Source organism: Carcharhinus amblyrhynchos, unplaced genomic scaffold (genome assembly GCF_965287045.1).
Source record: "Carcharhinus amblyrhynchos unplaced genomic scaffold, sCarAmb.v2.hapA scaffold_37, whole genome shotgun sequence".
In the NCBI taxonomy this organism is placed as follows: domain Eukaryota; kingdom Metazoa; phylum Chordata; class Chondrichthyes; order Carcharhiniformes; family Carcharhinidae; genus Carcharhinus; species Carcharhinus amblyrhynchos.
This window is the reverse complement of record NW_027649778.1, coordinates 1,122,718-1,149,481: the sequence shown is the minus strand read 5'-3', so window position 1 is coordinate 1,149,481 and position 26,764 is coordinate 1,122,718. Positions and strand designations below refer to the sequence as shown.

Below are 26,764 nucleotides of genomic sequence, written 5' to 3'. Positions count from 1 at the left end.
AGACAGACAGAGAGAGAGAGAGACAGAGAGAGAGACAGACAGAGTGAGGTAGAGAGAGAGAGAGACAGAGAGACAGAGAGAGACAGACAGAGTAAGACAGAGAGAGATAGAGAGAGAGAGAAAAAGAGAGAGATAGATATAGAGAGAGAGAAAGACAGAGAGACAGAGAGAGAGAGATAGAGATAGAGAGAGAGAGAGAAAGAGAGAGAGAGAGAAAGAGAGAGATGGATAGAGACAGAGAGAGAGAAAGAGAGATAGATAGAGAGAGAGAGAGACTTCAGCTTCCTTCTTCCCTGATGCCCCTGCTAAAACTAAAATAAACTAATCTGTAATCTCAGAGCTCTCCAAACTGAAACCCTTGTCACCTGAGCTGCCCACAGTTTTCTCCCTCCCCTCAATAATGACATCACCTTAAGCCTGTGAGCATTCATTAAAACACATCTCTTAACAATACGCAGTTCACTGAAAGTGGCAATGCAGGTGGAGAAGGTAGTCGGCATGCTTGCCTTCATCAGCCGGGGTATTGAGTTCAAAAATTGGCAAGTCATGTTGCAGCTTTATAGAACCTTAGTTAGGCCGCATTTGGAATATAGTGTTCAATTCTACCACACTACCAGAAGGATGTGGAGGCTTTGGAGAGGGTAAAGAGAAGATTTACCAAGATGTTGCCCTGGTATGGAGGGCATTAGCTATGGGGAGAGGTTGGAGAGACTTGGTTTGTTCTCATTGGAACGATGGAGGTTGAGGGGAGACCTGATAGAAGTCTACAAGATTGTGAGAGGTATGGACAGAGTGGATAGTCAGAAGCTTTTTCCCAGGGTGGAAGAGTCAGTTACTAGAGGGGCACAGGTTTAAGGTGTGAGGGGCAAGGTTTAAAGGAGATGTATGAAGCAAATTTTTTACACAGAGGGTGGTGGGTGCCTGGAACTCGCTGTCGGGAGAATAGTGGAAGTGGATACGGTAGGAGCGTCTGGACAAGTACATGAATAGGATGGGAATAGAGGGATATGATCCCTGGAAGCGTAGGGGGTTTTAGTTCAGTCGAGCAGCATGGTCGGTGCAGGCTTGGAGGGGCCGAAGGGCCTGTTCCTGTGCTGGAATTTTCTTTGTTTTTTGTTTTAATACAGAATCATAAATGACCTTGAAGTAAAAATAAATCAAGTGGGTAGAAGAAGCATAGTTAATCACAGTTCCTTCAAAAACATTTCTCCAATCGCACTGAAGGCAAATTCAAATTCCTTCCAACTGGTGCGGGCTGTATCCTCTCCTCATTGGTGGAGATTCTTTTGCCCACATTTCCCATGCCAACAGGTTTGACATTCAGATGTTCGATCAGCACCTTACACAACATCTCACCCATCACAGCTCGATTCCTCTCGTACAGACAGTGGCTGAATACACTCTGAGCCGCAGAATGTTTAATATGATATTCATATTTTCACACTTGTCCCCATCCCACTCAACACATTACAGGGAGGACATAATTGCTCTGGGGAGAGAGAGAGTGCAGAGGAGGTTTATCGAATGTTGCCAGGGCTGGAGAATTGCAGCTACGAGGAGGGATTGGAGAGGCTGGGATTGTTTTAAGAACATAAGAAATAGGAGCAGGAGTAGACCATCTAGCCCTTCGAGCCTGCCCCGCCATTCAATAAGATCATGGCTGATCTGAAGTGGATCAGTTCCACTTTCCCGCTTTCTCCCCATAACCCTTAATCCTCTGTCTATCAGAAATCTATCTACCCGTGACTTAAATATATTCAGCGAGGTAGCCTCCACCACTTCAACGGGCAGAGAATTCCAGAGATTCACCACCCTCTGAGTGAAGAAGTTCCTCCTCAACTCCGTTCTAAACTGCCCCCTCCCCCCCTTATCTTGAGGCTGTGCCCTCTAGTTCTGCTATCCTTTCTAAGCGGGAAGAATCTCTCAACCTCTACCCTATCCATCCCCTTCATTTTCCTTGGGATAGAGAAGGCTGAAGGGTGACGCCATTGAGGTGTATAAAATTATGAGGGGCCTGGACAGGGTAGATGGGAAAAACGTGTCTCCTCAGGTGAGGTTAGTACCAGGCAGCAAAGAGTTAAGACAATTGGCTAAGGACTCTGACAATATTCCAAAAATAGTACTGAAGACTTGTGTTCCAGAACTTGCTGCTCCCCTAGCCAAGCTCTTCCAGTACAGATACAACACTGGCATCTATCCAACAATGTGGAAAATTGCCCAGGTATGTCCTGTACACAAAAAGCAGGACAAATCCAACCCAGCCAATTACTGCCCAATCAGTCTACTCTCGATCATCAGTAAAGTGATGGAAGGGGTCATCGACAGCGCTATCGAGCAGCACCTGCTCAGCAATAACCTGCTCAGTGATGCCCAGTTTGGGTTTTTAGCCAGGGTCACTCAGCTCCTGATCTCATTCCAGCCTTAGTTCAAACACGAACAAAAGAGCAGAACTCCAATGAGAATGACAGCCATCAATATCAAGGCTGCATTTGACCAAGTGTGGCATCAAGGACTCCTAGCAAAACTGGAATCAATGGTTATCGGGGGCCAAACTCTCCACTGATTGGAGCCACACTGTTGGAGAAGTTGTATGGGATCAGGGTGAGCTGGCAAGGTGGATGCAGAACTAGCTCAGTTAAAGAAAACAGAGGGTAGCAGTGGGAGGTGTGTTTCTGAATGGAGGGCTGTGACAAGTAGCGTTCCTCAGGGATCAGTGCTGGGACCTTTGCTGTTTGTAATATATGTAAATGATTTGGAGGAAAATGTAACTGGTTTGATTAGTAAGTTTGTGGATGACACAAAGTTTGTTGGATTTGTGGATAGTGATGAGGACCATCAGAGGATACAGCAGAATATAGATCAGTTGGAGATTTGGACAGAGAGATGGCAGATGGAGTTTAATCCGGACAAATGTGAGGTAATGCATTTTGGAAGGTCTAATACAGATGGGAAATATATAGCAAAAGGCAGAACCCTTAAGAGTATTGATAGGCAAAGGGATCTGGGTGTACAGGTACACAGGGCACTGAAAGTGGCAATGCAGGTGGAGAAGGTAGTCAAGAAGGCATATGGCATGCTTGCCTTCATCGGCCGGGGACCTGAGTTTAAAAATTGGCAAATCATTTTGCCAGTCATGTTAGTTCGGCCGCACTTGGAATATAGTGTTCAATTCTGGTTACCACACTACCAGAAGGATGTGGAAGTTTTTGAGAAAAGATTTACAGGATGTTGCCTGGCATGGAGGGCATTAGCAATGAGGAGAGATTGGAGAGACTTGGTTTGTTCTCACTGGAGCGACGGAGATTGACGGGTGACCTGATAGAAGTCTACAAGATTCAGAGGGGCATGGACGGAGTGGATAGTCAGAGGCTTTTTCCCAGCGTTGAAGAGTCAATACGAGGGGGGCACAGGTTTAAGGTGCGAGGGGCAAGGTTTAAATGAGATGTACGAAGCAAGTTTTTTACACAGAGGATAGTGGGTGCCTGGAACTCGTTGCTGGGAGAGGTAGTGGAGTTTTATGGGGCGTCTGCACAAATACATGAATAGGATGGGAATAGAGGGACATGGTCCTTGGATGGGTAGGGTGTTTTAGTTCAGTCGGGCAGCATGGTCTTTTTTTGGTCTCAACTACTTTCAGTGGGAGTGAATTCCACACATTCCCCACCCTCTGGGTGAAGACATTTCTCCTCACCTCAGTTCTAAAAGGTTTATTCCTTATCCTCAAACTCTGACCCCCTAGTTCTGGGCTCCCCCCACCATCGGGAACATTCTTTCTGAATCTACCCTGTCTAACCCTGTTAGAATTTTATAAGTTTCTATCAGATCCCTTCTCACTCTTCTAAACTCCAGTGAATATAATCCTAATTGACTTAGTCTCTCCTCATATGACAGACCTGCCATCCCAGGAATCAGCCTGGTAAACCCTCGCTGTGCTCCCTCTATAGCAAGGAACATCCTTCCTCAGATAAGGAGACCAAAACTGCCCACAATACTCCAGGTGTGGCCTCGTCAATGCCCTGTACTATTACAGCAAAACATCCTTATCCCTGTACTCAAATCCTCTCGTTATGAAGGCCAACATACCATTTGCCTTCTTTACTGCCTGCTGTACCTGCGTGCTTACTTTCAGCAACTGATACACGAGGACTCCAAGGTCTTGCTGAGTATCCATTCCTCTCAATTTACATCCATTCAGATAATAATCTGTCTTCCTATTATTGCCACCAAAGTGGATTACCTCACATTTATCCACATTATGCTGCATCTACCATGCAGATACCCACACACTCAGCCTGTCCAAATCACACTGAAGCATCTCTGCATCCTCCTCACAGCTCACCCTCCCACCCAACTTTATATCATCTGCAAATTTGGAGATAATACATTCAGTTCCCTTTTCCAAATCATTAATATATAATGTGAACAATTGGGATCCTAGCACAGATCCCTGTGGAACCCCACTGGTCACTGACTGCCAATCAGAAAAAGACCCATTTATGCCAACTCTTCGCTTCCTATCTGCTAACCAGCTTTCTATCCATCTGAAGACATTACCCACAATCCCATGTGCTTTAATATTGTTAAAAGCCAACATGCTATTTGCCTTCTTTATTGCCTGCTTATCCTGAGTGCTTATCAAACACTGCTCTACCCTGACCACACTCCCTTGTCTGTTCCCATCTACCCTGACCTGTCTGTTCCCAGTTTGCAGGAGTTCTGTAATGTACGAACACAACCCCATGCCACACCAGCATTTTTTAAAATACCCATTCTTCTTTCTTCCCTGACAGGCGATTCCTCTGTTTCAGCCTGGAAGGAGCCACTTTGCAAAGCAACAGCTGAGCAATTAATAACTTCCTTCTGTTGATGCGGTGCTGTTGAGTACGTCACAGCTCATTACTTCAAAAACGGCAAAAGCAGTAAACGAAAACTAATCTTCCAGAGCTTTCCATTTCAGGATGCTGAACTCTCCATTTTTTCCACAATTATAACAAGACCTCTGTTCTTAACTAAAGGACGCTCCAGTGGAGATATTCAATCTGCCCAAGAGGAATATCCATTCTGCTGCGCTGAGTTGTGTTGTCAATGGAGACTTGTTCAATCCCTGAAACAGATGCTTTATGTGCCAATCATTAACCTTTGGCAACAACACTCACAGTCGCAGCAAGATTCCATGGCCCAAGAACATTTTAAGATCTCTCGCAGGATCTCAAAAACAAATTATATTGAGAGAAACTTTAAGATCATTGAGTGCAGAAGGAGGCCATTCCGCCCTTCAGATCTCCACTGACGCTCGAACAGACGATCTTACCCAGGCTCACCCCCTTCCCGTAACCCGGTGCATTTCCCATGGCCATACCACCCAACTAGCACGTCTTTCGTACTGTGGGAGGAAAATGGAGCACCGGAGGAAGCCCACGTAAACACAGGGAGAATGTGCAAACTCCACACAGACGAGAGACCCAACAACGGAATTGAACCCAGGTCCCTGGCCCTGTGAGAGAGCGGTGCTAACCACTGTGCCACCGTGCTGACCCCCCAAGATCTTAAGAAATGGCATCTAACTTATAAATGTAAACCGGAATTTTACCGCATTGCCCGTCCCAATCTCGGCTTGCAAAACAGAATTTTCCACTGGCTTCGGGCAGGATTTTACCATCCTCGTCCAAGGGATATTACCACATCCTATTCCTGGGATGAAATGGTGTTTTGTACAGATGCTGAGAGTCATTCTTTTAACCCATTCAGGATTTTCCATCTTCCTCAACAGACCCATTGACAAGACACTCACACAGAGCAGCGAAAACCACTTCAATATAACTGGGTTCAACTGGAAAGGGCTCATGAGTGGCACAGAATGGAAATGGAAATAGGTTATTCATTTGCTGGGAAGGCAGTGACATACTGGTCTTGTCACTGGACTAGTAACCCAGAGACACAGAGCAAGACCTGGGGACCTGGGTTCGAATCCCACCACAGCAGACTGTGGAATTTGAATTCAATAAAAATCTAGAATTAAGAATCTACTGATGACTGTAAAACCTTTGTCGATTGTTGGAAAAAAATCCATCTGGTTCACTAATGTCCCTTTAGGGAAGGAAATCTGCCGTCCTTACCCGGTCTGGCCCACATGTGACTCCAGAGCCACAGCAATGTGGTTAACTCTCAACTGCCCTCAGGACTGGAGGGCAGTTACAGGTGGGCAATAAATGGTGGCCCAGCCAGTGATGTCCCATTTGGAAATGAATAAAGAAATATCATTATGATCCCAATGAAATGCTTACTGAGAACTGCTCTCCTTTGATTGCATGGACAGAAATGAATCATTTCCTGGTTCAAGGGTTGCTTTCCATTTTTATTTATAAGTTTAGTAGCCCTTGTGTGATTTCTGATTCCTGCTCAGTACAATGATAATTTGACCCAATTGCAGTGAGTAGCCTTGGGTTAAGTCAGGCAGCAGGGTCAGGGCAGGCTTGGAGGGCCAAAGGGCCTGTTCCTGTGCTGTAATTTTCTTTGTCCTTTGTTCTAATCCCATGGGAATTTACCTTGTGAAGGGGCTGTACATTCCAGATCATCTCTTAACTACTGCCTCACAGCACCTGGGACCCTGGGTTCGATTCCCAGCTTGGGCGACTGTCTGCGTGGAGTTTACACGTTCTCCCCATGTCTGCATGGGTTTCTTCCGGGTGCTCCGGTTTCCTCCCACAGTCCAAAAATGTGCAAGTTAGGTGGATTGACCATGCTAAATTGCCCTTTGCTGTCAAGGGGATTAGCCCAACAAATACGTGGGGGATGCAGGGGGATAGGGATAGGGCCTCCTTCTGCGCTGTAGGGATCTTATGATTCTCTGATCATCAAATCATACAATGATACAGTGCAGAAAAGGCTATTCGGCCCACTGACTCTTTGACAGAGTATCTTACCCAGGCTCTCTCTCCTGCCCTATCTCCATAAACCTATGTTTTTAGCATTTGCCAATCCACCTAAGTTACACAACATGGGACACTACAAGGCAATTTAGCATGGCCAATCCACCTAACCTACACGCCTTTGGGTACTAGGGGCAATTTAGCATGGCCAATCCATCTAACCTGCACATCTTTGGATACTAGGAGCAATTTAGAATGGCCAATCCCCCTAACCTACACATCTTTAGATATTAGGGGCAGTTTAGCATGGCCAATCCCCCTAACCTACACATCTTTAGATATTAGGGGCAATTTAGCATGGCCAATCCATCTAACCTACACATCTTTGGATATTAAGGGCAATTTAGCATGGCTAATCCACCTAACCTTCACATCCTTGAAGTGTGGGAGGCAACCGGAGGAACCAGATGAAACCCATGCGGCAACGGAGAGAATGTACATACTCCACACAGACAGTGACCCAAGGCCAGAATCAAACCTGGGTCCCTGACGCTGTTAGGCAGCAGAACTATCCATTGTGCCACATGGCGCTCCACTTAGCAGCAGTGGGGTAGTGTACAGGGATTGAAGATGTGCAGCTTGTTAACTTTACTGCTGAAAAGGAGCTGACATTAAGGGATAATATTAATATTAGCAACAGCAAATGTATGAGGCATTGGCTGGCAGCAGCAGTATAAGTGACTTATTAAATTACAAAATACTCTCATTAAATCTTTGCAATCAAAAAACTTCTAATGGAAACTCTGCAACTTCCAACAGACAGATTATGGTTTATTTTCTCCCAGTGCTTGGCACAGCCTTTCAGATAGCAGCCTCCAGCTATTCATTCTCTCTGTAAATTCATCTTGGATTCTAAATTGTCCTTTGCTATTTTCTTGAATTCTAACCTAGTTCCTTTCTGGGCAAACAAGAAATGATCAAAAAAATCAGAAAAATGCTGGAAAATCTCAGCCGATCTGACAGCACGTGTGGGCACAGTAAGAAGTCTGACAACACCAGGTTAAAGTCTAACAGGTTCATTTGAGATCACGAGCTTTCGGAGCGCCGCTCCTTCATCAGGTGAACTCCACTATGATTGCTGCCTCTCCAGAGGCATTAGAGGCAAAGCAAGTGAATGTTCCACTATCCAATCTCTCTCCACATCATAGCAAAGCGTCATAGAGGTTTACAGCATGGAAACAGGCCCTTCAGCCCAACTTGTCCAAGCTGCTCTTTTTTTAAACGCTAAGCTAGTCCCATTTGCCCGTATTTGGCCCATATCCCTCTACACCCATTGTGTCTATGCAACTGTCGAAATGCTTCTTAAAAGACAAAATTGTACCCACCTCTACTACTACCTCTGGCAGCTTGTTCCAGACACTCACCACCCTCTGTGTGAAAAAATTGCCCCTTTCGCATCTCTCCCCTCTCACCTTTAGTTTTAAACCTCCCTACATACAGCACCTGTACAGAGAAAGTAAAACCAAAATGCTTCAAGTCTAGATGACCCTCGATCATCTCAAAGTCTCTCCTCTCTCCACAGATGCTGCCAGACCCGCAGAGATTTTCCGGCATTTTGCAGTTTTAGTTTCAGATTCCAGCATCCGCAGTATTTTGTGTTTACCTGAGAAATGGTCAGATTACCTGTAAACTAGCACATCGTCGGAGGAACTGTTGTATTGGACTTGATACATGCGGATTCCTGGGATGTTCCGCTGTGACGGCCAGCGAATCTGCACAGAAGAGGACGTGAGATCGGTCGCAATGACCTTCTTCTCCTGCACAGTCTTTGTGTCGTTAGCAACCGGCGGTGAGCCGGATTTGGCAGAGGTGGTGATGTCGGAAGAGCCGGGATCGGGTTCCTTGATGTTATTCGTGCCGTTGGCAAAATGGGGGAGAGGGTTGACGATCAACTCCACATTCGCCGTTGCCTCCCCTGCGGCATTGGAGGCAAAGCATGTGAAGACCCCACTATCCTTCGGGGTGGCGATGAGGATGTGCAGTGTGCCATTTTCATTAGTGATGGCCCTGGTTGAATTGGAAATCAGTCGCCCCTCAGGTGAACTCCAGTGAATGAAGGGGTCTGGGTCCCCGACCGCTTTACATTTCAACGTCGCCCTTTGACCCTCCATGACGAAGGTCTTGGAGGTGTAGCGCGTGATGAGCGGAGGGTCGCAGGTAAACTCCTCCTCGGGTATAAACCAGAAATATTTGCCCATCAGATGGGGCGGCGAGGCACACGTCTCCAGATCATCTTCCCTCGTCAGTCTCCTCAGCCAGAGCAGCTCACAGTTACAATGCAACGGGTTCCCACCAAAGCTGAGCACCAGGGACGAGAGCGGGGAGCCTTTTGTCTTTGCGTACATCTGGACTCGTAGGAACAAGGGGTCAGGAGGTAACTTATGAAGTTTATTGGAGGTCATGTCCAGTCGGGCCAGCTTGTGAAGGTTGGAAAACGTTCCCTCCGGAACAAAGTCAATCAGGTTATGATCCAAGCTGAGAGAGTTGACATTTGTCATTTTGCCAATGGTTTCCCAGGGCAGATTTTCCAGGTTGTTATAAGAGAGGTCCAGATCTTCAAGCGACGTCAAGAAGTCATCAAAGGAAGTGGCAGCGATGTAATGGAGCTGATTGTTGCTGAGGATCAGGTGTCGGAGGTTCACCAGACCGTTAAAGTGTTCATGGTTGACTACAGTCAGCCTGTTACTGTCCAAGTGTAAAGCACGGAGACCCTTCAAATCCGCAAAGGTGTGAGGCATGATCTGGCTGATGGTGTTCCGAGACAAGGTGAGGTGGACCAGGCTGGTCATGTTGGCAAAGTCCTTCCTCTTGACGGTGGTGATGAAGTTATCGGTCAGGCGAAGCTCCACGGTCTTCCTGTCGATGAAGGGAGGCACGAAGAGAAGGCCGGTTTTGGCACAGAGGATGGCGAGGGAGGGGGACAGGTTCTGGCAGATGCAGCGCATGGGGCAAATCTGGGCCTTGACGGCCAGGCTGAGCAGGAGCAGAGAGAAGAGGAACCTCTCCATCGTCGGTCAGGCTAGCGGGCTGGAACAAAAAGAGAATAACAGATAATTAGCCACTGCTCAAGGAGGTTTTTAAAAAAAGCCAACACAGTCCTGACATTGTATTTGCAATGTGGTAATTATTACTTACAACCTAAAATAAAATCCTTCCATAAATGTGCTTCTTTCAAAGGAAGACTTTAATCTTCTGATTACGTAGGGAGCAAATATCTCTTCTCATTTACTCCATTCCCAATTCCCATCATTCCAATTCACCAAATCACTTTCTATTCCGACTCACTAATGGATAAAACACTAATTATACAAAATATCTCCTGAAAGCAGAATGATTAAACACAGCTTCCTGGCTGAAGTGTAATTATTTTCCAATGAACTATCATTGTTTTCTTAAGCTTATTGGAATCTGGAAAACAAACTTGTCCGTCATTTGTTTTATTTATTTATTAGTGTCACAAGTAGGCTTACATTAACACTGCAGTGAAGTTACTGTGAAAATTCCCTAGTCACCACACTCCAGCGCCTGTTCGGGTACACTGAGGGAGAAGTTAGCACGGCCAATGCACCCTAACCAGCATGTCTTTTGTACTGTAGGAGGAAACCAGAGAAACCCTAGAAAATTTACAGTTCAGAAACAGACCTTTTGGCCCTTCTTGTCTGTGCTGAACCATTTTTTTGCCTAGTCCCACTGGCCTACACCTGGACCATATCCCTCCACACCCCTCTCATCCATGAACCCGTCCAAGTTTTTCTTAAATGTTAAAAGTGACCCCGGAGCACCTGGAAGAAACCCACGCAGACACGGGGAGAATGTGCAGACTCTGCACAGACAGTGACCCAAGCCCAGAATCGATCCCTAGCACTGTGAGGCAGCAGCACAAACCATCGTGCCATCATACTGCCCCGTGTTTTGTAGGAAAATAGAAGCAGGAGGATGCCATTTATCGATGTTCCGACAAAACTCGAGCCCGCCCCACCATTCAGTTTGATGATGGGCTGAGAAGGAGACCAGAGTTGAGGAGGAACTTCTTCACTCAGAGGGTGGTGAATCTCTGGAATTCTCTGCCCGTTGAAGTGGTGGAGGCTGCCTCGCTAAATATATTTAAGTCACGGGTAGATAGGTTTCTGATAGACAGGGGAATTAAGGGTTATGGGGAGAAATTGGGAAAGTGGAACTGATCCACTTCAGATCAGCCATGATCTTATTGAATGGCGGGGCAGGCTCGAAGGGCTAGATGGTCTACTCCTGCTCCTATTTCTTAAGTTCTTAAAACAATCCCAGCCTCTCCAATCCCTCCTCGTAGCTGCAATTCTCCAGCCCTGGCAACATTCGATAAACCTCCTCTGCACTCTCTCTCCAGAGCAATTATGTCCTCCCTGTAATGTGTTGAGTGGGATGGGGACAAGTGTGAAAATATGAATATCATATTAAACATTCTGCGGCTCAGAGTGTATTCAGCCACTGTCTGTACGAGAGGAATCGAGCAGTGATGGGTGAGATGTTGTGTAAGGTGCTGACCGAACATCTGAATGTCAAACCTGTTGGCATGGGAAATGTGGGCAAAGGAATCTCCACCAATGAGGAGAGGGTACAGCCCGCACCAGTTGGAAGGAATTTGAATTTGTCTTCAGTGCGATTGGAGAAATGTTTTTGAAGGAACTGTGATTAACTTTGCTTCTTCTACCCACTTGATTTATTTTTACTTCAAGGTCGATGGGCCGAGTGGCCTAATTTTGCTCCTATGTCTTATGGTATTATCAGTGGGGAGGCGATGGCCTAGTGGTATTACTGCCAGACTATTTATCCAGAAACTCAACTAATGTTCTGGGGACTCGGGTTCGAATCCCACCGCAGCAGATGGTGCAATTTGAATTCGATTTAAAAAAAACTGGAACTAAGAATCTATGATGACCGTGGAACCATTGTCAATTGTTGGAAAAACCCATCTGGCTCTCTAATGTTCTTTACGGAAGGAAATCTGCTGTCCTTACCCGGTCTGGCTTACATGTGACTCCAGAGTCACAGCAATGTGGTTGACTCTCAACTGCCCCTCCAAGGGCAACTAGGGATGGGCAATAAATGCTGACCCAGCCAGCGACACTCATGTCCCACAAATGAATAAAAAATAGGTTGTTGCGAGATGGTAGTTCAGTTGGAGAGAATAGTGTTAAAGTTTATTCGTCACAAACAGGCTTACATTAACACTGCAGTGAAGTTGCCGTGAAAATCCCTGAGTCACTGCTCCCCGGTGCTTGTTCAGTACACGGATGGAGAATTTAGCACGGCCAATGCACGTAACAATTACAACATCGCATCACAGCACCTCAGGTTGAATTTAGTTGGTGTGATCTGCTTTATTATGAGGGGCAAAGGGAATGGAAAGATCCCGGGAATGTTACAGAGAAAACTGATTATTCAACAAGGGATTCAAACAATAAACAAGTGTCAGGAAGCCAATGAGGTGAGTGGGAATGAGCCCCCTGGCTGCATAACGAGAAGGGGTTGACGTGCCATTCTTTTTATCACAACACTTAGGGGAAATTTAATCTTAACACTCGCCCTAATCAGCACATCTTTCGGACTGTGGGTGGAAACTGGAGCACCCGGAGCAAACCCACGCAGACACGGGGAGAACATGCAGACTCCTCACAGACCCAAGCCGGGGATCTTTGTCGCTGTGAGAATACGAGGTGTGCATCAAATCTTTTTACGGCGTGAAAGTTTACCATGGCGTTAAAAAGATTGGGGACCGCAGTCATAGAACAATCCCCCCCATCCCAGTGATCAGTCTGATGTACCTTCATTGCATTCACTCTCTGCTGAGTACATCCTTCTTTAAGTAAGGGGACTAAAACTGTACACCACCTGTCATTCAAAACACCCTGGCTTTGGTCCCGTCTCAGTGTTGCTGGCATGTCTGTACCATCCTTAAGGATCACCCATGAGTTCTGTTACAGTAAAATGTCATCATTAATTTTCATAAATTCTCCCAGTCCCAATTTATCCACATCTATTGCTGGATATAGGCTGTTAAACACTGGCTGGTCTCTCTTACCCTGGCTCAGTTCTCATTATGTTGCCTATTTTACTGATCTGGAAGGTCCACCTCCCATTCTGTCCTCACCTTGACACATCCCATTCACTGCGATGGTGATCAGGAGTGTGTGGACCACAGATAAGATTCTTCATCCCCAGCTAACCGATTAGCAATGAGATTTATTCAGAGACACCAGACTAGGTCATTATTTATTTTACTGTCACTTTAACTCTCTTTCCTTCGCTCACAGAAGCCACGTGAGACATGAACATTAAGTAAAGAGTAAACTCTCCAAAGCCCCACATGACCAGAGGGTGCTCGCCCCTATGAGTGGGAGATCTGATTGCTGGTGATTTAACCTGAGGATTGCCACACCTCAGGTGAGGGGCAAGGTGAGAAGGCAGGGCCTTCATGAATAACCTCAGTCGGTTTGGGACCTGAACCCACGCCGTTGGCATCGCTGTACATCACTAACTAACTCTTCCACCAATTGTCCCCAAAGCCTGTCCACCATCTACAAGGCTCAAGTCCAAATGTGATGGAATTCCCCCCATTTGCCTGGATGGGTGCAACCCCAAAAACAACCAAGAAACTTGATACCATCCAGGACAAAACAGCCCACTTGATTGGCACCACATCCACAAACATTCACTCCCTCCATCACTGAGGCTCAGTAGCAGCAGTGTGTACCATCTACAAAATGCACAACAGCAACTTACCAAGAATCCTTCAACAGCACCTTCCAAACCCACCACCACTTCCATCTAGAAGGACAAGGGCAGCAGATACATGGGGAACAGCACCCCCTGCAAGTTCCCCTCCAAGCCACTCACCATCCTGATTTGGAAATATATCGGCCGTTCCTTCACAGTCGCTGGGTGAAAATCCTGGAATTCCCTCCCTAACGGCTTTGTGGATCAACCCACAGCACGTGGACCGCAGTGATTCAAGAAGGCAACTCACCCCCACCTTCTCAAGGGGCAACTAGGGATGGGTAATAAATGCTGGGCCAGCCAGTGACACCCAGGTCCCACGAATGAATAAAAAAACTCTCTTGACATGAATACTGTGGCAGGTATTATCATTCCTACATTGTGACACATCTATGAGTGAATTCCTAGTATAATCTCACCTGCACTATGCAAAAACCATAAAATTTAACCGAACTTTACCTGGGTCCTGATAACCTGTCACTAGATTTTTATCATTCCACCATTAGCGGCTGTGCCTGGGGCCTTACCTCAGAATCTCGCTATCTTTTATCTCTCTTTCTGTAAGGCGCTCCTTAAATTCTACCCATCTGATCTACCTTATAGAACATAGAACATTACAGCACAGTACAGGCCCTTCGGCCCTCGATGTTGCGCCGACCAGTGGAACCAAACTAATGACCCTCTAACCTAAACCTAAAAGCATGTGATTCCAAATAAACCTGTTGGATTTTAACCTGGTGTTGTGAGACTTCTTACTGTGCCCAGCCCAGTCCAACGCCAGCATCTCCACATCGCTGTATACTAATACCTGTGACAATAATAAATCAAATCAAAATCATCGGCTCCAATATCTCCTCAACTGACTCAGAGTGAGACTTTCCAGTCCCGCTGCAATACGGTTTCCCATGGTGGGTGTGGTGAGCCATTCAAATTCCCATTGGCAGGAGTGGGAAGAGGCTGGAAAATCCCACTCCCGGTGTCAAATTTTGTTTGATAATCCTCCAGTGTTTAAAGGGTCAGAACTGAAGCTTTGTTGAAGTCCCATAGCGGAGGCAGAGGCCTTCCAGCTCGATACCTGTCTCCTGTCTGGACAGGTAAGCTGGCTCCCGCACAGGTACAGGTGAGACAGTCTGTGGTTTCACAACCCAGGGGGATATCGGCCATGCACGCCTGAGCAGCTTGTATGAGTTCCTCGATAGAAATCTCTCCTCCCTCGTATTAGAGGTGGTTCTAAAGGAAGGCCAAAGCCTTTTTTGCAAATTAAAAATGAGTACATTTCCCAAGCTGCAAGTCATTCAAGCCATGAATCTTAAGAGAGAAACAGTAAAAAATAAATAATCTTGACGTGGGTAGAATTCCTTGACCATATTTCTGTTTGTATTCTCGAAGGTAAGGCTGGGAGAACAGATTCACTCAAATATCAACTATAAAGTTTATAAAATGTTATAGTTTGTTTATTATTGTCACAAGTAGGCTTGTATTAACACCTCAATGAAGTTAGCGCAGCACAGTGGTTAGCACTGCTGCCTCACAGCTCCAGGGACCTGAGTTCGATTCCCGACTTGGGTCACTGTCTGTGTGGAGTTTGCACATTCTCCCCGTGTCTGTGTGGGTTTCCTCCGGGTGCTCCGGTTTCCTCCCACAGCCCAAAGGTGCACAGGTTAGGTGGATTGGCCATGCTAAATTAACCTTTAGGCCAGAACGTTACTGACACGCCCTTCCCGATTCCAGGGGTGGGCGAGGCTCGGGAAACGGCATTCTCCATTAGCCTTGGGTGGGATCGTACAAACCTCGGATGGACTGGCTAGTAAAATTCCACCCTTAATGTCAGGGAGATGAGCTGGGGTAAATGCGTGGAGTTATGGGAATAGGGTGGGACTGCAGGACTCGATGGGCTGAATGGTCTCCTTCTGCACTGTAGGAATTCCCCTCTGATTTATTTGTCACACATAGGTTTACATTCACTCTGCAATGAAGTTACTATGAAAATCCCCTAGTCGCCACGCTCTGGCGCCTGTTCGGGTTACACTGAGGGAGAATTTAGCACAGCCAATGCACCCTAACCAGCACATCTTTCAGAGTGTGGGAGGAAACCAGAGCACCCGGAGGAAACCCACACAGACATGGGGAGAACATACAGACTCCAGACAGACAGTGACCCAAGCTGGGAATCGAACCCAGGTCCCTGGCACTGTGAGGCAGCAGTGCTAACCCACTGTGCCACTAAATATGGGAGAAATAATTAACATTTGAAGTCAGGCTAAAATCTGGCAGTGACTCTGGTGCAAGGAATGGCAACGTATTCCAGCCAAGATCACCATCTACAAGGAACTGGGCCATGATAACTGGAAACCATAAATGATAGAATCATAGAAACCCTACAGTGCAGAAAGAGGCCATTCGGCCCATTGAGTCTGCACCAACACCAATCCCACCCAGGCACTACCCTCATACCCCTACACATTTACCCGCTAATCCCTCTAACGTACGCATCCCAGGACACTAAGGGGCAAGTTTTTTGAGCACAATCAATGCACCCTAACCCGCACATCTTTGGACTGCGGGAGGAAACCGGAGCACCCGGAGGAAACCCACGCAGACACGGGGAGAATGTGCAAACTCCACACAGACAGTGACCCAAGCCGGGAATTGAACCCAGGTCCCTGGAGCTGTGAAGCAGCAGTGCTAACCACTGTGCTACCGTGCTGCCCAAGAGATGGATTTGCTTCAAACTTCTCATTGACGTGAAACATCCTTGTGAACCAAGGCAAGCCTTTCTTCCATTTAGTCTCCTGGACACCTGTAAAATTAGCAAGGCCAAAGCAAGCGTTTTGAGACTTTGAGTGGCAGGACTAAAAGCTTCTCTGATCCTTCTATCAATCACTAGACGCACAGAATCTATGGCAAGGTTCGGCTCCAGTGGTTTTAGTGTTTATTAGACATTTATGGAGTTTGATGGTAAGAGCTCCTAGCTAGAACTTTTATTTGATACATTCTGCTATTTTTTTCATGGGCTTTCAGCTGTTGGGAGTTTATGATTGCATTAAAAACTCTTAAGTTCACATCCAACCAGTTTCTTGTCTCAATAGCCTGGTGCTGGGATATTGAAACTAAGATTAATGGGTCACAGGGGGGTTCCTCCAGCCCAGGAAACTGGGCCACACTCCAGGCAGCTCAACTCAATACACTTCCCAAATTCGGACTAATTTGCCTGGTGTAAATTTTGTGGAGCTGGAGGCTTGGGAAGGTCCACGTGTTTTTTTTATTGCAGTGGTTCCACTGCCGCATTGATCCAAAGTCAACTGACAAACGTTATTTAATATCCAGAATTGACAGGAGTTCATGTGGAAACTTTCGCTTAAGCCCCAAGATTCCATGCTGCACACGGGGTCAGCTGGTTCAGGAGGGACAAGCTGATCTTGTCTGATTCATTGGAAACCACAGAATTCCTACAGAAGGAGGCCATTCAGCCCATTGGTTCTGCGCCGACTCTCCGACAAAATATTTTAACCAGGTCATATTCTCTATCATTTACTCCACAAAACCCCCTAACCTACACATCTTTGGAGTGTGGGAGGAAACCAGACCGATCGGAGGGAACCCACGCAGACATGGGGAGAATGTGCAAACTCCACACACACAGTCACCTGAGCCCAGAATTGAACCTGTGCCCCTGGCGCTGTGAGGCAACAATGCTAACCACTGTGCCACCCAGAAGGGCAGGTTCAAATTCCAGTCAATGCTGGGTTCGCTAATCTCATATTGGAAGAAGCATAAAATTTAAATAGGAGATAGGAGGCCCTTTGGCCCATCATATGTGTGGCTGCTTTTTGGAAGAGCTACCCCATTAGTCTTTATTGCTTTCCCATGGCCAATGAAATCTTTCCTTCACTTCTTTATCCAGTTCCTTTTTGAAAGTTCCTCCTCCCACCGCATTTCAGGCAACACCTTCCAGATCACAGCAACATAAGAACATAAGAACATAAGAAATAGGAGCAGGAGTAGGCCATCTAGCCCTTCGAGCCTGCCCCGCCATTCAATAAGATCATGGCTGATCTGAAGTGGATCAGTTCCACTTTCCCAATTTCTCCCATAACCCTTAATTCCCTTGTCTATCAGAAACCTATCTACCCGTGACTTAAATATATTTAGCGAGGTAGCCTCCACCACTTCATCGGGTAGAGAATTCCAGAGATTCACCACCCTTTGAGTGAAGAAGTTCGTCCTCAACTCCGATCTAAACTGCCCCGCCTTATCTTGAGGCTGTGTCCTCTAGTCCTGCTGTCCTTTCTGAGCGGGAAGAATCTCCCTACCTCTACCCTATCCATCCCTTTCATTATCTTATACGTCTCTATAAGATCCCCCCTCATCCTTCTAAACTCCAACGAGTACAGACCCAGTCTATTTAGTCTCTCTTCATAGTCCAAACCCCTCAACTCCGGTATCAGCCCAGTGAACCTCCTCTGCACTCCCTCCAAGGCCAAAATATCCTTGCGCAAATGCAGCGACCAAAACTGCACACAGTACTCCAGCTGCGGCCTCACCAGTACCCTGTACAGTTGCAGCAAGACCTCCCTGCTTTTATATTCTAACCCCCTCACTATAAAGGTCAGCATCCCATTCACCTTCTTGATCACCTGCTGCACCTGCAGACTGGGTTTTTGCGACTCATGCACAAGGATCCCCAGGTCCCTCTGCACCGTAGCATGCTGCAGCTTTTCGCCCTTTAAATAGTAATCCCTTCTACTATTATTCCTGCCAAAGTGGATAACCTCACACTTGCTAACATTATACTCCATCTGCCAGGTCCTCGCCCACTCACTCAGCCTGTCAAGATCCCTCTGCAGGCTTTCCACACCTTCCGCGCAATTTGCTTTTCCACTCATCTTCGTGTCATTGCCTTCTGCCTTGTGGGCTGCTTGACTGAAGGAGGCATCACAGCTCAGTTAGTTACCTACTCAATCAGACAAGCCATCAGACATGTGGTTAGGAGCAGGCCAGGATGAACACCTTACTTACCAAGTCCAGAGGCCTTGTCAACTGATCTTGCAAATGGAAGACAGATAGAGATGTAGACCATAAGACACTGGATCAGAATTAGGCCACTCAGCCCATCAAGTCAGCTCTCACCTCCATTCTCCTGCCTTTTCCCCATAATCCCTGATCCCCTTATTAATCAGGAACCTATCTATCTCTGTCTTAAAGACACTCAATGACCCGGCCTCCACAGCCTTCTGTGGCAAAGAGTTCCACAGATTCCCCACTCTCTGGCTGAAGAAATTCCTCCTCATCTCTGTTTTAAAGGATCGTCCCTTTAGCCTGAGGTTGTGCCTCTGGTTCTAGTTTTTCCTACTAGTGAAAACATCCTCTCCACGTCCACTCTATCCAGGCCTCGCAGTATCCTATAAGTTTCAATAAGATCCCCCCCTCATCCTTCTAAACTCCATTGAGTACAGACCCAGAGTCCTCAACCGTTCCTCATACGACAAGCTCTTCATTCCAGGGATCATTCTTGTGAACCTCCTCTGGACCCTTTCCAAGGCCCGGCACATCCTTCCTTAGATACAGGACCCAAAACTGCTCACAATATTCCAAATGGGGTCTGACCAGAGCCTTATCCAGCCTCAGAAGTCCATCCCTGCTCTTGTATTCTAGCCCTCTCGACATGAATGTTAACATTGCATTTACCTTCCAAACTGCCGACTGAACCTGCACGTTAACCTTAAGGGAATCTTGAACAATGATTCCCACGTCCCTTTGTGTTTCTGATTCCCTAAGCATTTTCCCATTTAGAAAATAATCTATGCCTCCTTTGTTTATTTTTATTTATTTATTAGTGTCCCAAGTAGACTTACATTAACACTGCAAGGAAGTTAACAAGGAAGTTAACAAGGAAGTCTGGTGCCTGTTCAGGTTCACTGAAGGAGAATTTAGCGTGGCCAATCCACCTAACACACACATCTTTGGACTGTGGGAGGAAACCAGAGCACCCGGAGGAAACCCATGCAGACACGGGGAGAACGTGCAGACTCCGCACAGACAGTGACCCAAGCCGGGAATTGAACTCAGGTCCCTGGCGCTGTGGGACAGCAGTGCTAACCCACTGTGCCACCACCATGTCCCTACTGAAGTGCATAACCTCACACTTTCCCACATTGTACTCCATCTGTCACTTCTCTACGCAGTCTCCTGACTTGTCCAAGTCATTCTGCAGCTCCCCCCCAACAAACCTTCTCATCACTACCTGTCACTCTACATATCTTTGTATCTTCTGCAGATTCAGCATCCATGCCCTCAGAGGTATACAGCATGGGAACAGGCCCTTCGGCCCAACTCAGCCATGCCAGCCACATTTCCTAATCTGAATGAGTCCTATTTGCCTGTGTTTGGCCCGTATCCCTCTAAACCATTCCCATCCATGTACCTGTCCCAATGTCTTTTAAACATTGTCAATGTTCCCGCCTCTACCACCTCCTCTGGCAGCTCACTCCCTCTGGTTGGAAAAAGTTGCCTCTCAGATAGATCCGATTTTAAACTTTGCCCCCTCACCTACGCTCTCTCGGAAGAGCTGGAGGACCCCTGGAAACAACTCCAGAAAGTATAAGTGAACGTCAGAGGCGTGAAGTGAAAAATAGCAGGATTGAAAAGGGAAGGGGATTTGGTCTGGTTTACTCTCAATCAGGTTGTGATTACTTCAAATTTATCTGCGCATCCAAAGATAGTCTTTCTTCAGCCAGTTTATAATCAGTTCAGTCTCTGAATTCAAGCAAGCATGAGAACATTCATTTTTATTTCCTTGGATTTACGTGTTGTTGACTTACTGTCGGAATTATTTCTCCAGTGTGCCAAGAATACAGTTACAACCCCACACTCCCCCCTCTGAATTCACAATGAATGCTGAGGTGTTGGATTTCTCCAATGTGTTCCTTAATGAACCCATTAATAGCAATCTGCCCAGCCCCTCGCTGAGGCACACTGCTTTATACATCCTGGAAATGTGAATCTTCCGACTGCTCCACAGGTACTTGCAGCCTCACTAAAGGCGGGTTTGGAGGGAAAGTGGGGGGTTATCGTCAAGGGGGAGGAGGGTTCCTGCACAGGTTTACAACATCAACCCTATCCAAATGGAATAGACACTAACCAGCATTAATTCCCCAAGCACAGATTGAGAAACGTATCTGCTTGTGACTTCCCTAACAACAGGAATGAGCTACTCTGTCTAATTACAGTCAGTAATCCCATTCTGACATTTCAGCTCAGGGTGGGTAATTAATGTCTTTGCCTGGTATCTGGTGGATTAGTTATCTCATTCCACCATACTGTAATACTCTAACTGGGAAACATGCAAAAACAACTCTCTCCCTCTCTCTGTCACAATCTCTTTGTCTCTGTTCTTTGTCACTCTCTCTCCCTTTTTCTCTGTCTCTCTCTTTGTCACAGTAAAAAGTCTGACAACACCAGGTTTTAGTCCAACCTATTTATTTGATAATATACTCACAAGCTTTCGGGGTTAAGGGGCTAACCCCGAAAGCTTGTGAGTATATTATCAAATAAATAGGTTGGACTAAAACCTGGTGTTGTCAGACTTTTCACTGTGTTTACGCCAGTCCAACGCCGGCATACCCACATCATCTCTCTTTGTCACCCATAGAATCCCTACCGTACAGAAAGAGACCACCTGGCCCATCGACTCTGCACCAAACTCAATCCTACCCAGGCCCTACCCCCAAACATTTACTCGCTAATCCCTCTAACCAACGCATCTCAGGACACTAAGGGGCAATTTTATCATGGCCAATCAACCTAACCTGCACATCTTTGGACTGTGGGAGGAAACTGGAGCCCCCGGAGGAAACCCATGCAGACATGGGGAGAATGTGCAAACTCTACACAGACAGTGACCCAAGCCGGGAATCGAACCCGGGTCCCTGGTGCTGTGAGGCAGCAGTGCTAACCACTGTGCTACTGTGCCACCCCCACTCTGTCACTCTCTTTCTCTCTGTCTGTCACTCTCTGTTTCTATCGCTCTCTCTCTCTTCATTGCAGTGTTAATGTAAGCCTACTTGTGACACAAATAAATAAACTTTAACCTTTAGGTTTATCCAGAAATAAACCAGTTGGGGGGATAGCTTGCACACTCGTGCCCTTGTGCACTAACACACTCACTCTTGCGCTCCCACACTCCTGCACACACACTCTCGCATGCACACACTTGCACACTCTCCTTTCCCGGTATTACAGGGACAGAGTGCAAGATCAGGATGGGAGCCTTCACCATCGACATGTTTGGTGAAATGAGGGAACATAATATTGGATTTTGCCAGGCTGGGGGGACACAGGCCGGGGACGTGGGGGTGCCTTCCCTTCTCTCCCATCCTGGATTGGAAAAGTGGGACAAGAAAGCAGCAAAATGTGGGAAAGGATTGTGGCTGGGATATCATCAGTGTCACTGTGATTGACAAATCAATATTGATTTTCACTGGCTGACTTAGGGATTTACTGAAGCACCCAAATCCTGGGATTGAGTGTGGGCATTCCCTGGGAGTGTGGAGACTGGAATTGGAGTTATCAAAACAAAGGGATGAGGAGGAATTTCTTCACCCAGAGAGTGGTGAATCGGTGGAACTCTTTGTCGCAGAAGGCTGTGGAGGTCACTGAGTGTCTTTAAGATGGAGATAGATAGATTCTTGATTAATAAGGGGATCGGGGAAAGGGCAGGAGAATGGGGAATGAGAAAAATATCAGCCATGATTGAATGGAGGAGCAGACTCGATGGGCCGAGCGGCCTAATCCTGCTCCTATGTCTTATGGTCTTATTATCCAACAGATTTATTTGGTAGCACAAGCTTTCAGAGCTCTGCTCCTTCATCAGATGAAAGGGCAATGCTCCAAAAGCTTGTGCGACCAAATAAACCTACTGGACTTTAACCTGGTGTTGAGAGACTTCTTACTGTGCCCACCCCTGTCCAAAGCCGGCATCATGGTCTTATATTCAGTAGCATCAGTGCCATTCTCTGTAATGAGTTCTTCTTGTTAATAAATAGTTCTTTAGTTGCTGCATTGGGTATCTGCCACTTTTTCCCATATACAACAAGGACAATGGGACTGTTCCCCAAAACCGGAATCCTCAGGTTCACAGACGCCAAGTCGGACTTCAGATTCCACCTGTTTCTTGTGCCCATGTTGGCCAGGATTGGCTGCTGCCTGGAATATCTTGTGAAACTCTCAGCAAAACGCAGCAATGTTTGTGCTTCAGGCAATTTTTAAATAACAACAAACTCAGGAGTCCAAGATCTGATAAAGTTGATGGAGTGCTCGAATCAAAAGCATTAGGTTGTCGTTAGTGTAATTCCAAATCAGGCCGTGCTACACAGTTTGGGGATTGTGCCTCTGGTAATTTGATAGGGATAATGGGTCCATTTGTTTCCTCCCTGGTCAGTGTCAAGGGCCAGATGAGAATGTTAGACGCATGTACTCACCGTCAGGTATCGTCAGAAGCCAGCCCTTTCCTGAGATAACAAGAGGGAAATGAACCCAGGGCTGCAGAAAGAGGGGAAACCGGGACAATTTCCTTTCCTTCATCTCTGCTCGCTTACTCTCCGTGTGGGTGGGGTTTGAAGAAATAAGCCGAATGGAAGAGTTGGAGGAGATTTCCACGGTGCAGTGGGATGGTTCGAACTGAGGGTGAGGGCGGATGGACAGACTGTCCATAACGTGACCGCAACAGAGGGTGGGAGCTGGCATGTGGGCCTGAGAGAGAGATAAGCAAATAGAGACAGTGTAGAGGGAGCTTTACTCTGTATCTAACCCCGTGCTGTACCTGTCCTGGGAGTGTTTGATGGGGGACAGTGTAGAGGGAGCTTTACTCTGTATCCAACCCCGTGCTGTACCTGTCCTGGGAGTGTTTGATGGGGGACAGTGTAGAGGGAGCTTTACTCTGTATCCAACCCCGTGCTGTACCTGTCCTGGGAGTGTTTGATGGGGGACAGAGTAGAGGGAGCTTTACTCTGTATCCAACCCCGTGCTGTACCTGTCCTGGGAGTGTTTGATGGGGGGGACAGTGTAGAGGGAGCTTTACTCTGTATCCAACCCCGTGCTGTACCTGTCCTGGGAGTGTTTGATGGGGGGGACAGTGTAGAGGGAGATTTACTCTGTATCTAACCCTGTGCTGTACCTGTCCTGGGAGTGTTTGTTGGGGACAGTGTAGAGGGAGCTTTACTCTGTATCTAACCCTGTGCTGTACCTGTCCTGGGAGCGTTTGTTGGGGACAGTATAGAGGGAGTTTTACTCTTTATCATTTCAAGAGTCACATGGGATCTGGAGAAGTGTTATTGCAAAGCGAGTACATTTATTAACCTGAATCCAGAATCCAGAGGCCAGCAATAGTGTGTGAACACTCAATCTCTGAGAGAACCTGGGAGCATTTTCAAAGACTTATAGAATCATACAGTGCAGAAGAGGCCCTTCAGCCCATCAAATCCACACCAATACATTAGAAACAGCTGACATCCCACCTAACCCCATTTCCCAGCACTTGGCCCATGGCCCTGAATGTTACGATGTGCCAAGTGTTCATCCAGATACTTTTTAAAGGATGTGAGGCATCCCACCTCCCCCACCCTCCCAGGCAGCGCATTCCAGACCCTCACCACCCTCTGGGTAAAAGAGTTTTTCCTCACATCCCCCCCTAAACTTCCGGCCCTTCACTTTCAACCTGTGTCTCCTCGTGACTGACCCTCCAACTAAGGGGAACAGATGTTCCTTACCCACTCTGTCCGTGTCCCTCAGAATCTTGAACACCTCAATCAGGTCACTCCTCAGTCTTCTCTGCTCCAGTGAAAACAACCCAAGCCTATCCAACCTCTCTTCATAACTGAAACGCTCCATCCCTGGCAGCATCCTGGTGAATCTCCTCCGCACCCCCTCCAGTGCAATTCCTATAATGTGGCGACCAGAACTGCGCACAGTGCACCAGCTGTGACCTCACCAAAATTCTATACAACTCCAATATGACCTCCCTGTAATCTATACCCTGATTGATAAAGGCGAGTGTTCCTTTTTCACCAGCCTACTAACATGTCCTTCTGCTTTCAGAGATCTGCGGACAAACACGCCAAGGTCCCTTTGTTCCACAGAACTTCGTAATGTCCCACCATTCATTGAATACTTTCTTGTCAAATTACTCCTTCCAAAGTGTATCACCTCTCACTTTTCAGGGTTAAATTCCATCTGCCTTATCTGCCCATTTGACCATTCCGTCTAGATCTTCTTTTAGCTCAAGACACTCCGCCCCACTGCTAACCACCCGTCCAATCTTTGTGTCATTCACAAACTTACTAATCCTATCCCCTAGATAGTCATCAATGTCATTTATATGAATGATAGGGGGCCCGACACAGATCCCTGTGTTCCCCGCAGGACACTGGCTTCCAGTCACTAAAGCAGCCTCTGTCATCACCCTCTGTCTCCTACAACTGAGCCAATTCTGAATCCACTTTATCAAATTACCCTGTATCCCAGGTGAACTTACCTTCTGTATAAGTCTCCCATGTGGGACCTTGTCAAAAGTTTTGCTGAAATCCATATAAACCACATCGACTGCACTACCTTTGTCTACACACCTGGTCATTTCATCAAATTCGTTAGGCATGAAACCAAAAGAGAAAATGCTGGAAAATCTCAGCAGATCTGGCAGCATCTGGAAGTAGAGAAAAGAGCCGATGTTTTGAATCCAGACAATCCTTTTCAACCTTAGACATGTAAGGTAGATAGTCAACATCTTTTCCCAAAGGTAGGGGAGTCTAAAACTAGAGGGGATAGGTTTAAGGTGAGAGAGGAGAGATACAGAAGGGTCCAGAGGGGTAATTTTTTCACACAGAGGATGGTGAGTGTCTGGAACAAGCTGCCAGAGGCAGTAGTAGAGGCAGGTACAATTTTGTCTTTTAAAAAGTGTTTAGACAGTTACATGAGTAAGATGGGTATAGAGGGATATGGGCCAAATGTGGGCAATTGAGATGAGCTTAGGGGTTTAAAAGGGCAGCATGGACAAGTTGGGCTGAAGGGCCTGTTTCCATGCTGGAAAGCTCTATGACTCTATATCCTTCCTCTGAAGAAGCCACGCTGACTATCCCTGATCAAGCTTTGCCTCTCCAAGTGGAGATAGATGCTCTCTTTCAGGATTTTGTTAAATTCAGAGTGGCTGAGTGTGAGGGTAATTTCCTTGTTTAGGAACTGTTTCCTGCTTTTGTTACAGGGATGCACTGAGGAAGGAGACACTTGCAGTTAGATCGCATTTTATCAGGTCCCAGAGTGTTTCTCCGTTACCCACTGTGCCTCTCCTCACACCCTTCCCTTCCCTGGTGCTTTTTTTGACGTTCTTCAGCATCACGCAGCCACAGGAGATGTGATAATCCTCACCCTGAGAGTTCTCATCCTCCTCAGAGCCAAGCAGGAGATATAAGCATGTCAGTGCCCGCAGCTAAAACACTTTGAAATTTCAAAGCTGTATTTCTACACGACATGTCTCTCTGCAGCTGGCTTCACTGGCAAAGGCCTCTGCTTGTGATTAAATTGTTGAAATATATTGTTTTTTTAATCTTCTTCCTCCTGTTCGTGTTATTCTTTATTAGTTTCACTAATAAGATTTTTCTCGCTCTTATCCTGCTTCACTCGGAATCTCTGAAGCCCTTCCGACGAGTGTTTCATCTCCCACACACTGGGAGGTGGACGCCTGCCTCTGGGGAAGGCTGCCTTCATTTGGAGCTGTGGCTCATCTGGTTAAGTGCTCATGTGTCTTCCGAGAGAGTGAGAGAGCGGCATGGTAGCACAGTGGTTAGCGCTGCTGCCTCACAGCACCAGGGACCCGGGTTCAATTCCAATTCCAGCCTCGGGTGGCTGTGTGGAGTCGTGTCTCCATGGGTTTCTTCTGGGTGCTCTGGTTTCCTCCTACAATCCAACAGGCATGCTGGTCACATGCATTGGCCATGCTAAATTCACCCACAGGGTCCAAGGATGTGTAGGTTAGGTGGATTGGTCATGGTAAATTGCTCCTTAGTATCCAATGATGTGCAGATTAGGTGGAT

The 26,764-nt window shown here is 46.8% G+C and overlaps 1 protein-coding gene across 1 annotated transcript in view; it reads right to left on the bottom strand.

Annotated features, from left to right (window-relative positions):
- Positions 1–26,764, bottom strand: part of LOC145362106 (leucine-rich repeat and fibronectin type III domain-containing protein 1-like protein) — a 247,542-nt gene that overhangs the window by 82,201 nt on the left and 138,577 nt on the right. The window contains exon 2 of the mRNA XM_080218145.1: positions 8,553–9,956. Coding sequence (XP_080074271.1) covers positions 8,553–9,937 — 1,385 coding nt within the window. The 5' untranslated portion in view covers positions 9,938–9,956. The remainder of the gene's footprint in view (positions 1–8,552; positions 9,957–26,764) is intronic.